Below are 15,316 nucleotides of genomic sequence, written 5' to 3' on the forward strand. Positions count from 1 at the left end.
TCATCGTGAGAGACTACTATGAACAACTTCATGCCAACTGACTTGAAAATCTGGAAAATGGACAAATTCTTAGAAGCATATAGCCTTTCACATTGAATCAGGAAGAATATAAAACTTGAGCGGACCATAACAGCAAGGAAATGAAACACTAATCAAATTCTCCCAGAAAACAAATTGCCCAAGACCTGATAGTTATACTAGTGAGTTCTATCAAACTTCCATTAAGAATTACTGCCTATCCTCCTCAAACTCTTCCAAAACATTGAGAAAGAGGGAATGCTCCCAGACATATTTTATTTATTTTTTTAATATTTATTTATTTATTATTTATTATTTATTTATTTATACAAGCACTGGGTACAGTCAGAAGTGTGGGAGGGGGAGAGCATTCACCACCAGAGCCAGAGCAGGGAACAGGACAGGCAGACTGAGGAAATACACTGCCGAGGGGAGCAGCAGGCGCAGCAGGAGAGGTCTGCGTGCCATGTGGGACCCTCGCTGGTGGCCAGGGATCGAACCGGCACTGCAGAGTCTGAGGGCAGCTTCGCAGCCCAGCGTTCAACCGCTGCACCACCAGGGAGGCCCCCAGACATATTTTATAAGGCCAACAGCAGACAGGAAATTTCTCTCTCTCTCTCTCTCTCTCTCTCTCTCTCTCTCTCTCTCTCTCTCTAACACTACAAACAAATACCCTTGATAAAGAAAGATCTGCAAAATCCTCAACAAAATCTTAGCAAACTGAAATCAGCAATACAGTAAAAGTGGCATACATGACAGCCAAGTGGGATTCATTACAGGATGAAAGGATGATTCAAATATATAAATAAATCAATGAAATTCAGCATATCAACCAAGGAAAGACAAAATCACAGGATCATATAATCGATGCAGAGAAGGTATTTGACAAGATGCAGCATCATTTATGATAGAAATCTCTTAGTAACATGGAGATGGAAGGCACATACCTCAACATAATAAAGGCTGTGGATGCCAAACCCACAGCTAGCATCATACTCTCTAGTGAGAAACTGAACTCTTTTCTCTTTTTTAAAAAATATTTATTTATTTATATATTGAAGAACTGGGGAGTAGGCCAGAGGTGCAGGCAGTGAGAGGATTCACCAGAGACAGAGTGGGGGAACAGAATAGGCAGATCTACTGAAACACACTGCTAAGGGGAGCAGCGGACAAGACAGGAGAGGTCGGCTGAACATAGGTGGATTAGCTCCCTAGCCAGGGATCGAACTCAGGACACAGCCATGGTAGTGCTGAGACTTAACCCCTTGGCCACCAGGGAGGCCCCCTGAAACTGAACCCTTTTCCTGTAATATCAGGTACACGACTAGTATGTCCACTCTCATCACTACTGTTCAACAGAGTATGTGAACTCTGAGCTAGAGCAATTAGGCAAGAGAAAGATATAAGATGAATCCAAATTGGAAATGGAAATGTAAAACTATCACTATATGCTGATGACATGAGAACATATATAGAAAACACTAAAGACTCCAGTTAAAGGGGCCTCCCCGGTGGCGCAGTGGGTTGAGTGCTGCACTGTGAAGATGTCTGCAGCCTCCGCAGCGCCAGTTTGATCCTGGCCGGCCAGGGAGAATCCCACATGGCGAGGCAGGCCTCTCCTGCCTTGCCCGCTGCTCCCCTCAGCAGTGCCTTTGGTCTATCTGCGGGTCTGCTCACCGCTCTGTCTGTGGTGAATCCTCTCACCCTCCCGCGACTCTGGCCTGTACCCCAGCTCTTGTATAAATAAAAATAAATCTTAAAAAAAAAAAGACTACAGTTAAAATCTGTAAGAAACAATAAATCAATATAGGAAAGGGGAAGGTTACAAAATCAACCTACAAAAGGCTGCTGCATGCCCCTGTGCAAACAATGAACTAGAAGGCTGAGAAATCAATACCACAAACCCATTTAAAGTAGCATCAAAGGGGCTCCCCGGTGGTGCAGCAGTTGAGCGCTGGGTTGCGAAACTCCCCACAGCTTCTGCAGCATGGGTTCGATCCCCGGCTGCTGGGCGAGGGTCCCACATGGCGTGCAGACCTCTCCTGCCGCCCGCTGCTCCCCTCAGCAGTGTGCTTCGTAACTCTGCCTGTTATACTCTCCGCTCTGGCTCTGGTGCATTCTCTCACCCTCCCGCGCCTCTGACTTTACCCAGTGCTTGTATAAATAAATAATAAATCTTTTAAAAAATAATAAAGTAGCATCAAAATGTACTAAACACGCAGGACCAAACCTAACTAAGGAGGTGGCCTTTTCAATGAGACCTATGAGACATTGCTAAAAGAAATAGAATATGATGCAAGAAAATGGAAACATATTCCATGATTGTAGATTGGAAGAATCAACATTGTTAAAATGGCCTTCTTACCCAAAGCAATATGATTCAATGCAATCCACATCACACTTTCAATGGCATTATTCAAAGAAATATAGCAAACATTAATGAAATGTATGTGACACTACAAAAGACCCTGTTTAGCCAAAGCAATCTTGACAAAAAAGAAATCTGTTCTCACATTGCCAGACATCAAACTATAGTGCAGAGACACAGTAATAAAAACAGTATGGTATTGGAATAAAAATAGACAGAATGGAATAGCATTGGGAACCCAGAAATAAATCCACACTTATATGGATAACCAACCTACAACAAAGGAGCCACACGTATAAAAAGGAGAAAGGAAAGTCTCTTCTGCAAAAGGGTGTTAGGAAAACCATACAGTTGTATGCAAAAGAGGAGAACTAGACTGCTATCTCATGCCATATGCAAAAATTCACTCAAAATAAACCGAATCCAACAATCCCTCAAATGGATAACACACCATGACCAAATGGGATTTATTCCAGGGACATGGGATGGTTCAAATCAGAAAATCAATTAATGTATCAATAACTCAACACATCAACAAATAGAAAAATAAGAACCATATGTTCATATCAATAGATGCTGAGAAAGCCTTTGACAAAGTCCAACATCCACTATGATGAAGGCCCTTGAAATTCTTGTGATAGAAGGAACACACCATAATGTAACAAAAGTCACATATGGCAAGCCCACAGCCAACATTGTTCTAAATGATGAAAAACTGAAAGCCTTTCCCTTTAAGATCTGGAACAAGACAAGGATGCCCACCCTCACCACTGCTTTTCAATATAATACTGGAAGTCCTAGGTAGAGCAAGTGGGCAAGAGAAAGACATACAAGAGAAAGAAATCCAAATGGGGAAAGAAGTAAAGCTACCACTATTTGCAGATGATATGATAAAATATAGAAAGAACCCTAAAAACACAACAGGAAAACTAATTGAAATAATAAACCAGCTTGGTAAAGTAGCAGGTTACAAAATCAACATGTAAGAATCAGTAGCCTTCCTATGTTCAAACAATCAGTGTGAAGAAGAAGAAACTAAGAAATCCATCCCATTTACAGTTGTACCAAAGTAAAATTAAATACCTGGGTATTAACCTAACAAAGGAAGTGAAAGACCTAGAAGAAGACACAAAGAAATGGAAAGACATCCCTTGCTCATGGATTGGAAGATTTAACATTATCAAAATAGCTGCCCTACCGAAAACAATTTACAGATACAACGCGATTCCAATAAAAATGTCCATGGCGGGCCTCCCTGGTGGCGCAAGGGGTTAAGACGCAACCTATGAAGCAATCCGCAGCCACTGCAGCACGAGTTCGAGCCCCCGGCCGGCCAGGGAGATACCTACATGGCACAGCAGACCTCACCTGACTCGCCCGCTGCTCCCCTCAGCAGTGTATTTCAGTCAATCTGTCTGTTCTGTTCCCCACTCTGTCTCTGGTGAATCCTCTCACCCCCTGCCCCAAACCTCTGTCCTGTGCCCCAGTTCTTGTATGCATAAATAAATAAACCTTTAGAAAACAAAAACAAAAACAAAAACCCTTCTTTAAAAAATAATGTCAATGGCATTCATCAAAGAAATAGAACAAATATTGCTGAAATTCAAATGGAATCACAGACACACAAAAAAAAAACCTTGAATAGCCATAGCTGTTCTGACTAAAAAGAGGGATAATGGAGGTATTACATTCCCAGACTTCAAACTATACTACAAAGCCACAATACTTAAAACAGCATGGCACTGAAACAAAAACAGACACACAGGCCAAAGAAATTGAATTGAAAACCCAGAAATAAAGCCACATATATATTGCCAACTAAGTTATGATAAAGGAGCAAAGAATAAACAGTGGAACAAGGATAGTCTCTTCAGTATTGGTGCTGGGAATACTGGACCACTACATGCAAAAGAATGAAACTAGACTACTACCTCACACCATACACACAAACCAACTGAAAATGGATAATAAAAGACTTGTATCTAAGGCCTGAATACATAGCATATGTAGGAAAAAACAGTCAAAACACTCCACAACATACACCTCAGAAACATCTTTGAGGACTCCTATCCAGAAGCAAATAAAATGACGGAAAAGATAAACAGCTGGGACTACATCAAACTAAAAAGCTTCTGTACTGCAAAAGGGACAATAATCAGGACGAGGAGATACTCCACATATTGGGAGAAAATATTTGCCCTCCACAAAATGGATAAGGGACTGATTTTGAAGATCTACAAAGAGCTCACACAACTCAACAACAATAAAGCCAACAATTCAGTTTAAAAATGGGCAGAAGAGCTAAAAAGACACTGCTCCAAAGAGGAACTGCAGATGGCCAACAGGCACGTGAAAATGCTCCCTATCCCTTACAAGCAGGAAAATGCAAATCAAAACCACAATGAGATACCACCTTACACCAGTGAGAAAGGTCAATATTATAAAAACTGGCAACAATTCACAGCAAAATGGATAGAGCTGGAAGGGATCATGCTCAGTGAAATAAGCCAGAAAGAAAAAGAAAAATACCAGATAGTTTCACTTATAGGAGGAATGTAGAGGATCCAAATAAGGGATCAGGAAAAAAAAGTTATTATAATAAAGTGAAAATCAAAATCAACAAGCAACTATAAACCAGAGACATTCTGCAGCGGGGGAGAAGGGAGTAGGATCAAAACGGGTGGGGAGAGCACAAGGGACTATGGTGATGGTACACTGGTGTACTGGTGCTGGGAATTTCACAGGGAGTATAACTGAGATGAGAAAGCATACATTGTAAAAAAAAAAATGAAGACTGGTGTAAAAATATATTAAAAAAACAAAATTATTAAAATTAAATAAAAAACTGGCAACAACAAATGCTGGCGAGGAAGTGGAGAAAAAGGAACCCTCTTACACTGCTGGTGGGAGTGCAAACTGGTCCAACCACTATGGAAAGCTCTGTGGAGGACCCTGAAATTACTCAAAATGAAGATACCACATGACCCAGCAATTCCACTCCTAGGGAAAGGGCCAAACACATTAACTCAAAAGGAAACTGGTACTCCTGTGTTTACTGCAGCACTATTTACAATAGCTAAGATATGGAAAAAACCCAAATGCCCAAAAAGAGATGACTGGATCAAGACGATGTGGTAGATATACACAATGGAATACTACTCAGCAATCAAAATAGATAAGCCCATATCATTTGCAGCAACATGGATGGAGCTGGAAGGGATTATGCTCAGTGAAATAAATCAGAAGGAAAAAGAAAAAGATGGCATGGTTTCACTTATAGGAGGAATATAGGGAAACTAAACAAAGAGACAGAGGAAAAAAGAGACAAAACTAGCAGGCAAATTATAGCTCTGAGACATACAGCAGAGGAGTGGGAACAAAGGGGTGCAAAGAGGGGAGGGAAGAGCACAAGATGTTGGAGTGAAAGGATGCCCTGAACAAACTCCACAAACACAGGTTTTATGGACTCCACCCCCACTCCAGACCAAAGAGATCTAAGACACCAAGAACTACAAATCCCTTAACGTCATCATCACCAAAGGAAGGATTGCTGGGAACTGAGGGTGGAGTTAAGCAACCAGGTTTGGTATATAACCTGACATGTGGGCCTTGGGGCGCTCTCTCTCTCTCTCTCTCTCTCTCTCTCTCTCTCTCTCTCTCTCTCTCTCTCTCTCTCTCTCTTGGTTTTTCGCCGTTTCTCAGCGTGCTATTGGGACTCCACTTCAGCAGAACTGGTAGGATGCATTCACAAATTTATCTCCCTCTCTTTCTCCCTGAGTTACTCATTTCTTCATTTCCCCTTCTTTTGTAAATAAACCCTTTATTAACCTTTCTGTGTGTGTCTGCAATTGAGTCTTATTATAAGTCCCTTTTAAGCGCATGGGTGAGGACTCACAGTCAGGCAACCCATTTCATATCAGGGTTGCCCTGTAACAAAGGGACTATGGTGACAGTTCACTGCTGCACTATTTATAATAGCTAAGATATGGATACAACCTAAATGCCCCCAAACCGATGACTGGATCAAGAAGATGTGGTGTATATACACAATGGAATACTACTCAGCGATCAAAAAAGATAAGTCCATGTCATTTGCAGCAACATGGATGGTGCTGGAAGGGATTATGCTCAGTGAGGTAAATCAGAAGGAAAAAGAAAAAAGATCGCATGGTTTCACTTATAGGGGGAATATAAGGAAACTGAACAAAGGGACAGCGGGGGAAAAAGAGACAAAACTAGCAGGCAAATTATAGCTCTGAGACATATGGCAGGGGAGGGGGAACAAGAGGGTGAAAACAGGGGAGGGAAGAGCACAAGGGACTGTGGTGGTTTGGGGAGATTTATGGGGATTACAGCTGAGGGGAGAAATCAAGTTTTGTACAAAAAATGAAAAATGATGTAAAAAATTTTAAAAAAGGACGAATTTCAAAAAAAAAAAAAAGCAAGGAAAGGAAAGGAAGAAAATGAAATTTAAAAAAATGTGAAGGTTCAAAGGAAAAAAAAAATCACTCAAAATTATAATACCCGAAACCAAATGATACTTAGAAGAAAACAGACAAAACAGTCCAAGCTTCAGTGACACCATTGGGCGCTGCTCCAATGGTTAGGGAAACAAAAGTAAATGGGGCTACACCAAACTAAAAAGCTTCTGCACAGTGAAAGAAACTGTCATAAATATGTAAGGACAGCCTACTCAGTGAAAGAAAATATTTGCACATCACACATCCATCAAGGGGCTATTATCCAAGATCTACAAAGAAACATACAGCCCAACATAAGGAAACCAAATCAATTTTAAAATGGGCAGAAGAGCTAAATGGAGCCTTCCCAAAGACATACAGATAGCCAACGGGCATGTGAAAAAATTCCCATCACTAGGTATCATAAGGGAAATGTAAATCAGAACCAAGATGAGATGCCATCTCACTCCTGTGAGATTTTCCCATATCAAAAAGACCAGAAACAACAAGTTATGGCAAGTGTGTGGAGTAAAGGGGACATTTGTACACTGCTGGTGGGAAATCAGATTAGTCCAGTCCCTCTGGAAAAGAGCATGGAATTTTCTAATTTTTAAAAATAGTTCTACCTTATGGGCCATACCTCTACTTACAGCGATCTCACTCCTAGGTGTCTACCCAAAGATGCAGAACACCAATTCGAAGGGATATATGCACTCCTGTGTCCATTGCAGCACTATTTACGATAGCCATGCATGGAAACAACCTAAGTGCTCAATGACAGATTAAGAAGACGTGGCACATACATACACAATAGAATACAGCTGAGCTATTAAAAAAAGATGTAATCTGGTCATTTGCCATAACATGGATGGAACTGGGAAGGGGTGTTTATGCTAAGTGAAATAAGTCATAAGTAGATAGATAAATACTGCACAATTTCACTCATGTGTGGAATACAGAGATTCAAAACAGGATTAGGAAAACTAAACCAAAACACACACTAGAAATCCGACTTTAGAAATGAAGCTATCAGATGTGGAGTTCGGGTGGAGGAGAACAGAGTGGGGAGGGTCCCCAACGGGCTGTAGTGATAGATCATGAGTGCTTTGGTGGTGGACATGGTGTTGTAATGTACATCTCAAGAAGTGTGAACCTATACCCCCAAATTATATGCCATGTTGTAAACCATTGTTAACACAATAAAAAGAATACAATAAAGAAATAAAATTTTAAAACAAAGCGATTCCTCTTTTAATGGACTCCTGACTCCATTTTAGGGTCCTTGACGTAGCAAACTCCATTTCAATCTTCCGTTTCACAAGTTTTAGGAGAAAAAGATTGGTTGTGTATTATATATTTGCATATTATAAATGATACCACATATATATGTATATGTATACCTACATTTATATAAATAACATACACACACACACACACACCCATATGTATATGGGCATGAATGCATTTTTCCCTAATAAAAATATCAAAGATGTATTGATTCACATTTGCCATATAAAAAACTCTTTTCTAATGCAGCCCTTGCTCTTTTTATTTTTGTCTCTGTACTTTGTCTGCCTTCTCTGGTTTCAAATGAATGTTTTATACGACCCCACTTTATCTTGTCTCTTAGTATATCCATCATGTTAAAAAGAAATTTCGCACTGGTTGTCCTAAAGTTGCAATATGGTTTTAGAACTAATCAAAGTCTACTTTGGAATAACACCATTCAGCTTCATGCACATTAAAAGTACCCAGTAACAGAGTATTCCCAATTCCTACCTCCTGCCCCTTACAGCATTGCTGTCCTTGATTCCACTTATTAATAAGCCACAGTAGCTCAATATTCTATGGCTATTATTATTTCAAACAACCTGTTAACTATTAGATCAACTAATTACAAAACAAAATGTTTTATCTTCATTTATTACTTCTCTAACATGCTTCCTTTCTTTTCAAAGGTCCATGTATCTGAGGGATTACATTTTTCTTCTTTCTGAAGAATTTCTGTGAATGCTTTATGCAAGACAAGTTTATTGGTGACAATGCCCTAATTTTTGTTTGTTTGATTTGGCCGTGAAGGTCTTTATTTCTCTTTTACATTGGAAGGACAATTTTGCAGTACACAGAATTCCACACGGGTGTTATTTATTTCCCTTCAATACTTTAAATGTTTCTTTCACCACACTTGCATGATTTCTTAAGAGAAGCCTGATGTAATTCTTATCCTCTATAAGCAAGGTGTTATTTTTCCATGGGCTTTTTACAGGATTTTCTCTTTTTCTTTGAGTTTCTGCAGTTTTAATGGGACATGTCTCCATCTGGGGTTTTTGTTTGCTTTGTTTTGTTTTGTTTTGTTTTGATTTGAATGTTTTCTGATGTTTGTCCTGTTCAGGGTTCGCTGAACTTCCTGGACCTGTCATTTATTCTGGCAAATTTGTATCCATTAGTCCTTTAAATATTTCTTCTGTTAATTTCTCTCTTTCTTCTCCTTGTGGCATTTCCATTTCACACATTCTATAGCTGCCCTACAGTTCTGTTGATGCTTTTCATTACCTTTCTATTTCTTTTTCAGTTTGGAAAGTCTCTGTTGACAGATCTTCAAGCTCAATGATTCTTCCTTTGGCCATGTTCAGTCTCCTAATGGGCCCAGCAAATGCATTCCTCACTTCTGTTCGAGTATCTTCATCTCTAGCATTTCCTTTTGATTTCCCCAGGATATACATCTCTGCTAACATTACCCATTTATTCTTGAATGGTGTCCACATTTTCCATTGGAAGCCTTCCTATATTAGTCATTGCTATTTTCATTTATTTATTTACTTTTGTTAAGTTGGATTTATTGAAGTGATGTAGATTTACATCTCACTATATGTCTCAGGGGTATAGGTTTACACCTCTGCAAATGCATGCTACTTCAACACACCCACCACCAAAGTCCCAGTAATCCTCCATTGCAACTGCCTCGACCCTTTGCTGCCACCCCAACACATCCCCCCAGACTGATAATTCCAAAAAATATTCCACATCAGTTTAGTTTCATGCTTGATTTGTCCCTTAAGACTGTGTTTTTTTTTCCCCTTTAAGCATTCCCTTGTATGTTTTTATTGAAAGCCAAACATCAAATGCCCGGTAAAAAGAACTGAGATAAATAGGCTTCTGGTGTGAGATTTTATATTTCTCTGGCTAAGAGTTAAGCTGTGTTTGCTGGTTGCTCTAATTGTAAGTATCAGAGGATAAAACTTCTTCGAGGGTTCTTGTTTTTGGTTCCTCTGTTGTCTTGGGTTTTCCTAGAGATTCCACCTTAAATAGAGTCTAAGCTTGCAGTTCTTAACAGCTGTAACCTCCTGTTAAACAGGAACTGAGTTGACGTGGTGGTAAAGTGTGTGTGGGTCAGCATTTAATAGCTCTACGAGCAGGTCTCAGGTTTTAGCACATCTATGCCCCTGGAATAGGGTGCTTCTTAGTTTTCCCCCCACCTTACATGGGGCAGGAGGGCTAGAAAGGGTTGGAGATGGGTATATCCCTTCCCCTGCACAGGAGACTAGAGCGTGGTGGTTTTTAATATTACCCTCCCCACAGGTTGATTACATTGTGGTAAAAGACAGGCCAGTTAGCTCTAGCTCACAAGACCTCTGTGGCTCAATGTTTCAAAGGTACAAAGGCTATGCCAGCATATTTGAACCTTATATTCTAGAGCCCCTAAGTACTATGGTTCAAAATGTGGCTTCCATAACATCATAAATTCAAGACCTAAAGTCCAAGCCTCTTTGTTCTAGAGTGCCAGTGTTCTGTCTCAAGGATGCTCTGGGAGAAGGACTACGAGATTTCTGTCTGGGTGGACCCAGGACTTTATGGTTTCTAAGAACTGCACGGCCAGTACACTGTATTTTCCAGACCTTGAAATAAAACAGTAGCAAATCTGTGGGGTCAGGAAGATTCATGGTCTCACATGCTTAAGGCCTTAATTTTTTTTCTTGGCTCAGGTTTTATGTGACCAGAATATTGTAGTTGAAGCTTCTGTGGTTCTGGACTCTTTTAAGAAACCTGGACTTTCGCAGTGGAGGGTCTCAGTAGTTCCAGGCCCCACAGTCTATTGTTTCGATGTTCCCAGGACTCCGTGGCTACAGATCTACATGGCTCTTGTAAGGTAGGCCCAGGCCTACAAGATCCCAGGGTGATAGGATAGTATGGTCACTGGTCCCAGGAAACCACAGCTCCAGTACTCTCTGCTTTCTGAGCCTTCTAATTACAGGAGGTCCTCAGGGTCTTTGCTACCTGCTTCACTGAACTTGGTACCAAACTCGGAGCCACTCGGGTCAGTAATGAACACCACACGTTTCTCTACAGGTGGGAGGCCTCTGGGGGCAAAGTGATGAATAAAACGGCTGTTGTAAATCTGGACCAAAAGAAGTGAAACCAAGAACTGTGCAAACCAGTCTTAACCAGGTCCCCCTTATTCTTCTGCACACCCTGTTCTTTTCCTTCCAGGGCCTTATCACTGTTTCTGGTTAAACAGGCATTTGTGTGATTGTTTGTTCAATGTCCATCTTCAACAGAACTGTGCTTCTGTTATTCAGACTGTCAGCCCCGGAACCTGCCCCAGAGCTGAGGAGTGAATGAGACTGTCTTCGGGCCCAAGGTTCCAAGATCAGGATCTCTGTAATATGTGAATTCCTGTCTGTGAGAGCTGGGCTTGCACAGTCTTGGCGGCCCCTAGGGACATTTTGCCTGGCCTCCAGGAACTCTGAGTATTGTTTTAACCTCCCTCCGTACAGTGAGTCTGGGGCCCAGCTCCATTGCTGCCAGGGGCTGAGAGTTTGCAGCGCCTCCCTCTCCTTAATCCTACTTTCTCTTGTTGCTGGGCAGAGCAGGGCTAGGGGGAGGGAGCAGAGACTGCTTGTTCAGAGGGGATTGGTTAAGCCAGGTGCAGATGCCTTGAGCTATCAGGGATGTGATTGGCTGCTGGCCCCCTTCCCCCACCCCATCTCTCCCTCTGCAGAGCCTGGGGCTGGGACAGCTGAGGGAAGGGGAGGGGGCATCTGGGAGGGCTCCCAGGACCAGTGTCAGCTCAGTCTAGGGAAGTTTGGACTTGCTGAGGGTCTGTGCTGCCCAGAAGCCTGAAGCAGGCTCTGCCCTGGGATCACAAGCTTATTCTCCTCTCTGCTGTTCAGGCACTCTGATCACAAGACTGGCCACTCTATCTCCTCACTGGAGGGGGGGGAAGAGGAAGAGGAGATGGGACATCTTGCCCTTCCCTTCATTCCAACCTTGAGTTCATTTACAAGTGCCTGTGCAGGCTTTGTCTCCACCCTCTCATGGCACTTTGCAGCAGTTCACCTGGCATGTGCAGCCGTTCACTTTGCATGTACAGTCACCCAGCCTGCACATGCCCAAGCCATAGGCAGTTCCTCCCCTACGTGAATAGGTGAGAACTTCTGGTAAAATCACATGCCTACCCAGCCTGCTCCCAGACACACCTCACATCCTGTAAATCAGATGTATGATCCAGATAACAGGTCATCAACCTCTCAAACTCCCCTCAGCTGCCATCAGCGTGGTGAGGGTGGCCACATCACATGAGTGAATTCCCTGTCACTGTCTACTCCTCTTTCATGGAGGTGGGTAGGCCAGAAGGTCTGTTCAATTATTCAATCTGACCAGACATCAGGTTTACCTGCAAACTTGTTAAAAGCATGTTATTGGTTCTTATTTTACTGATCAAGAGTTCAGAGGGTTTACCCCGTGCATCTGTATTTCAAACAATTAATTTAATAATTTTATATAGCAAGTGTGGCCTCTGAACACCAGAAGAGCAAGATCAACTAAGATTATCAGCCAGGAAATATCTTAGGTCTACAAGTCCTGCAACGGTATCCTTAATGTCAGCCTGCACTTCACTCTGCCCTCCTGATGCCCTTCTTATTCTGAGTAGGGATTCCAGGGAAATCATGACATGATCATTGAGGATCCTGCTACATTTCATCTTTTGCCAAAGTCTCTTTTTCACAGAACAAGATGATGCCATCAATAAGTTAGATTCCTTGGGCATGGAGCCCAAGGACATGGGTAAAAATGGCTCTAGAATAGAAAATGGGAAACAATTAAGAGACCCCCCTCAATGCTACTAGCCTCTAATATGCTCTTTATGGTGCTTCAGCTGGCCTAGTCACCTGTCCTAGTTACTGGTTTTCTACTTCCCTCACTGCTCTATCCCTTTCCGTGGTCCAGCTCCTAATGTATGATATGGTACGAAAAATCCTCCCATGTGTCTCCTCCCCTCCCAGGAAGGTCACCATACCCTGGGCTCCATCTCTCCCAGTTCTGCCCCATGGCTGACTCTCCTGGCATGAGTCTCTTCCTTCCAGATGAGCATCATGACCAGCACATTATGGGTGCTGGCTAAGTAAAGGGATACATCTGCGCAGCATTTGGTCCTTTGCCAAGGCTTATTAACATAGGTGCTGTTCTTGTTTGGAGTATGGCTTAGGGGTAAGACAACTGGGAAATGGATTAGAGGAGGGAGGGAGAACCCTCTTATTTAATACTTTCCACAGTTACAGCACCATCTGCTCCCATATGTGTGGTCTCATTTAATTTTCACAACAGTTGTGTGGGGTGATCATTACCATTACCAGCATATGCATCCAAGCAGGAGCAGAGAACAGCCCAGGTCACATAGCCCATATAGGACAGAGCCAAGAATGAAAACCAGGCCTTCCTGCCTGCTCCTTAGCATTCTCATTGTAGAGTGATTGGTGTCCTAGGGAAGGCACTGCACCAGAATACCCAGTCTTCGTGGCCCCTTTTCTGTTACCTTCACACTGGCAGACTCCCGTCAAGGTGGACCCTGACCTCCAACTCCCACCCCTCTCGATCCTCAGCAGAATCAGAGGCCTCTGAAGGCTTCACCCTTCACATGACATCACCTGCAGCCAGGGGTCTCTTGATTGACCCCCCTATGGCCCTGGCCACATAGCTCAGTGCCCAGCTTGGACACGTGACCATCTCCACACAGCACAAACATGGGCATGCACACACATACAGCTGAGCTCAGCTTTCAAACTCATGGGCATGGTGCATCATTGTAGGGTAAAGAAAATGTCAGGCTTTTCTGCCCTTCCACCATCAGGATAGATGATGGATCCTTGTCCTGAATGCATGCCTGATGGCGGGCACCTGGAATAGGGTGTGGGCATAGGTAGATGGGATTCAGCTGAGTTAAGACTGTGCTTTTAAGGGCGGCGTCACGGGGACACCAGCAGTCGCAGCAGCAGCAGTAGCAGTAGAAGCAGCAGCAGAAGCCGAGAAGCAGCAGAACGAACGCTAGAGAGCCCAGATAGAGTGAAGACTTGCTGGGGGCTGGGAGGCCTACCAGCCTCCCGGCCCCCCAGCCAGCACCCCTGCCTGCCATATGCTTGGTGAACCCCAAATAAAAAACCTGCAAAAACCCACTAAGGACTCAGACTCCTCCTTTACCCGGTCTGCATGGGATCAGAAAACCTGCACTGTGCCCAGTTCCTGCCCTTACAACCATGCAGTTTACAAAGCACTTTGCCAGTGATTGTCACCCTCATCAGTCACAGTAGATGTCACTGTATGCCAGGGAGCATTCTGAGTGCTTCCAGCCCACTATCGAACATGAGGCTTAGAGACCAGGCTGCATGAGCTAATCCTGTTCACATCTCACAGATCAAAGATAGGAGGCCAGAGAGGGGCAGGGGTGTGTCCCAGGCTACATGGAGACCACATGAAGGAGCTGGGACAGTTTAACCCCCAACTCCTACATCCCAGTGAAGTGTTCCTTCCACCAGAGCACACTGCCTGCTGACTCAAAATCCATAATTAGAATGTGTGTACACAATGTCCATGTTTGAGATAAAAATGTATGCCTGTGTCTCTGTATTTGTGCAGATTCCTCACACACGAGCTGTGATTAATAACATGCTCTTACAGGGAAGAATGAATCGCCTGCTCATCTGAGCTTCCACAGCCCCTAGTGGTTTATCTGGGTGCTGTCATTGTTTCCTGACTGATCAGCCCAGTACTGTGGATTATAAACAGTATAGTCACTAATACATATTTGTTGAATGAACAAGTAAACATCTTAGTTGAGTGTCTTTGAGAGATTGCAGGACTCCTATTGAAATATTAAAGTCCAGGCATCTACAATTTTGAAGCAAAACTCACTCTTCCTCAAGTAACTATTCTCCTTTTAAGAAACAGCTGCTGGCACCTGCTGATTAACAAAATTAAATTACTAGCCCTGGGAGATTTTGAATGCCTAAACATTTTTCTCCTAGTGACCACACAAACTAATCAGCCCAACTTTATGATCCATCAAGTCATAAAGTTGGGAATGAAATAACAATACCCTATCACTGAAGGGTAGCGGTATCAACAAAATCAGTGTGAAGCAGGTCCTGAAAGCATAAGTGAGTTACAGGAGATTCACACTCCCATTGCACCTACT

The 15,316-nt window shown here is 42.7% G+C and overlaps 2 protein-coding genes across 2 annotated transcripts in view; both read right to left on the reverse strand.

Moving 5' to 3' along the window:
* The window catches only part of TRO (trophinin), a 37,958-nt gene extending 28,389 nt beyond the window's left edge, over window positions 1–9,569 (reverse strand). Inside the window, 1 exon segment of the mRNA XM_037511664.1 lies at window positions 9,400–9,569. Within this exon segment, the coding sequence (XP_037367561.1) occupies window positions 9,400–9,569 (170 nt within the window).
* Window positions 9,570–11,092: 1,523 nt separating this feature from the next.
* ITIH6 (inter-alpha-trypsin inhibitor heavy chain family member 6) overlaps window positions 11,093–15,316 on the reverse strand; it is a 77,197-nt gene continuing 72,973 nt past the window's right edge. The window contains 1 exon segment of the mRNA XM_037511665.1: window positions 11,093–11,242. Coding sequence (XP_037367562.1) covers window positions 11,093–11,242 — 150 coding nt within the window.

This window comes from Talpa occidentalis, unplaced genomic scaffold, assembly GCF_014898055.3.
Source record: "Talpa occidentalis isolate TD23 unplaced genomic scaffold, MPIMG_talOcc4v2.1 talOcc4.15, whole genome shotgun sequence".
NCBI classification, from domain to species: domain Eukaryota; kingdom Metazoa; phylum Chordata; class Mammalia; order Eulipotyphla; family Talpidae; genus Talpa; species Talpa occidentalis.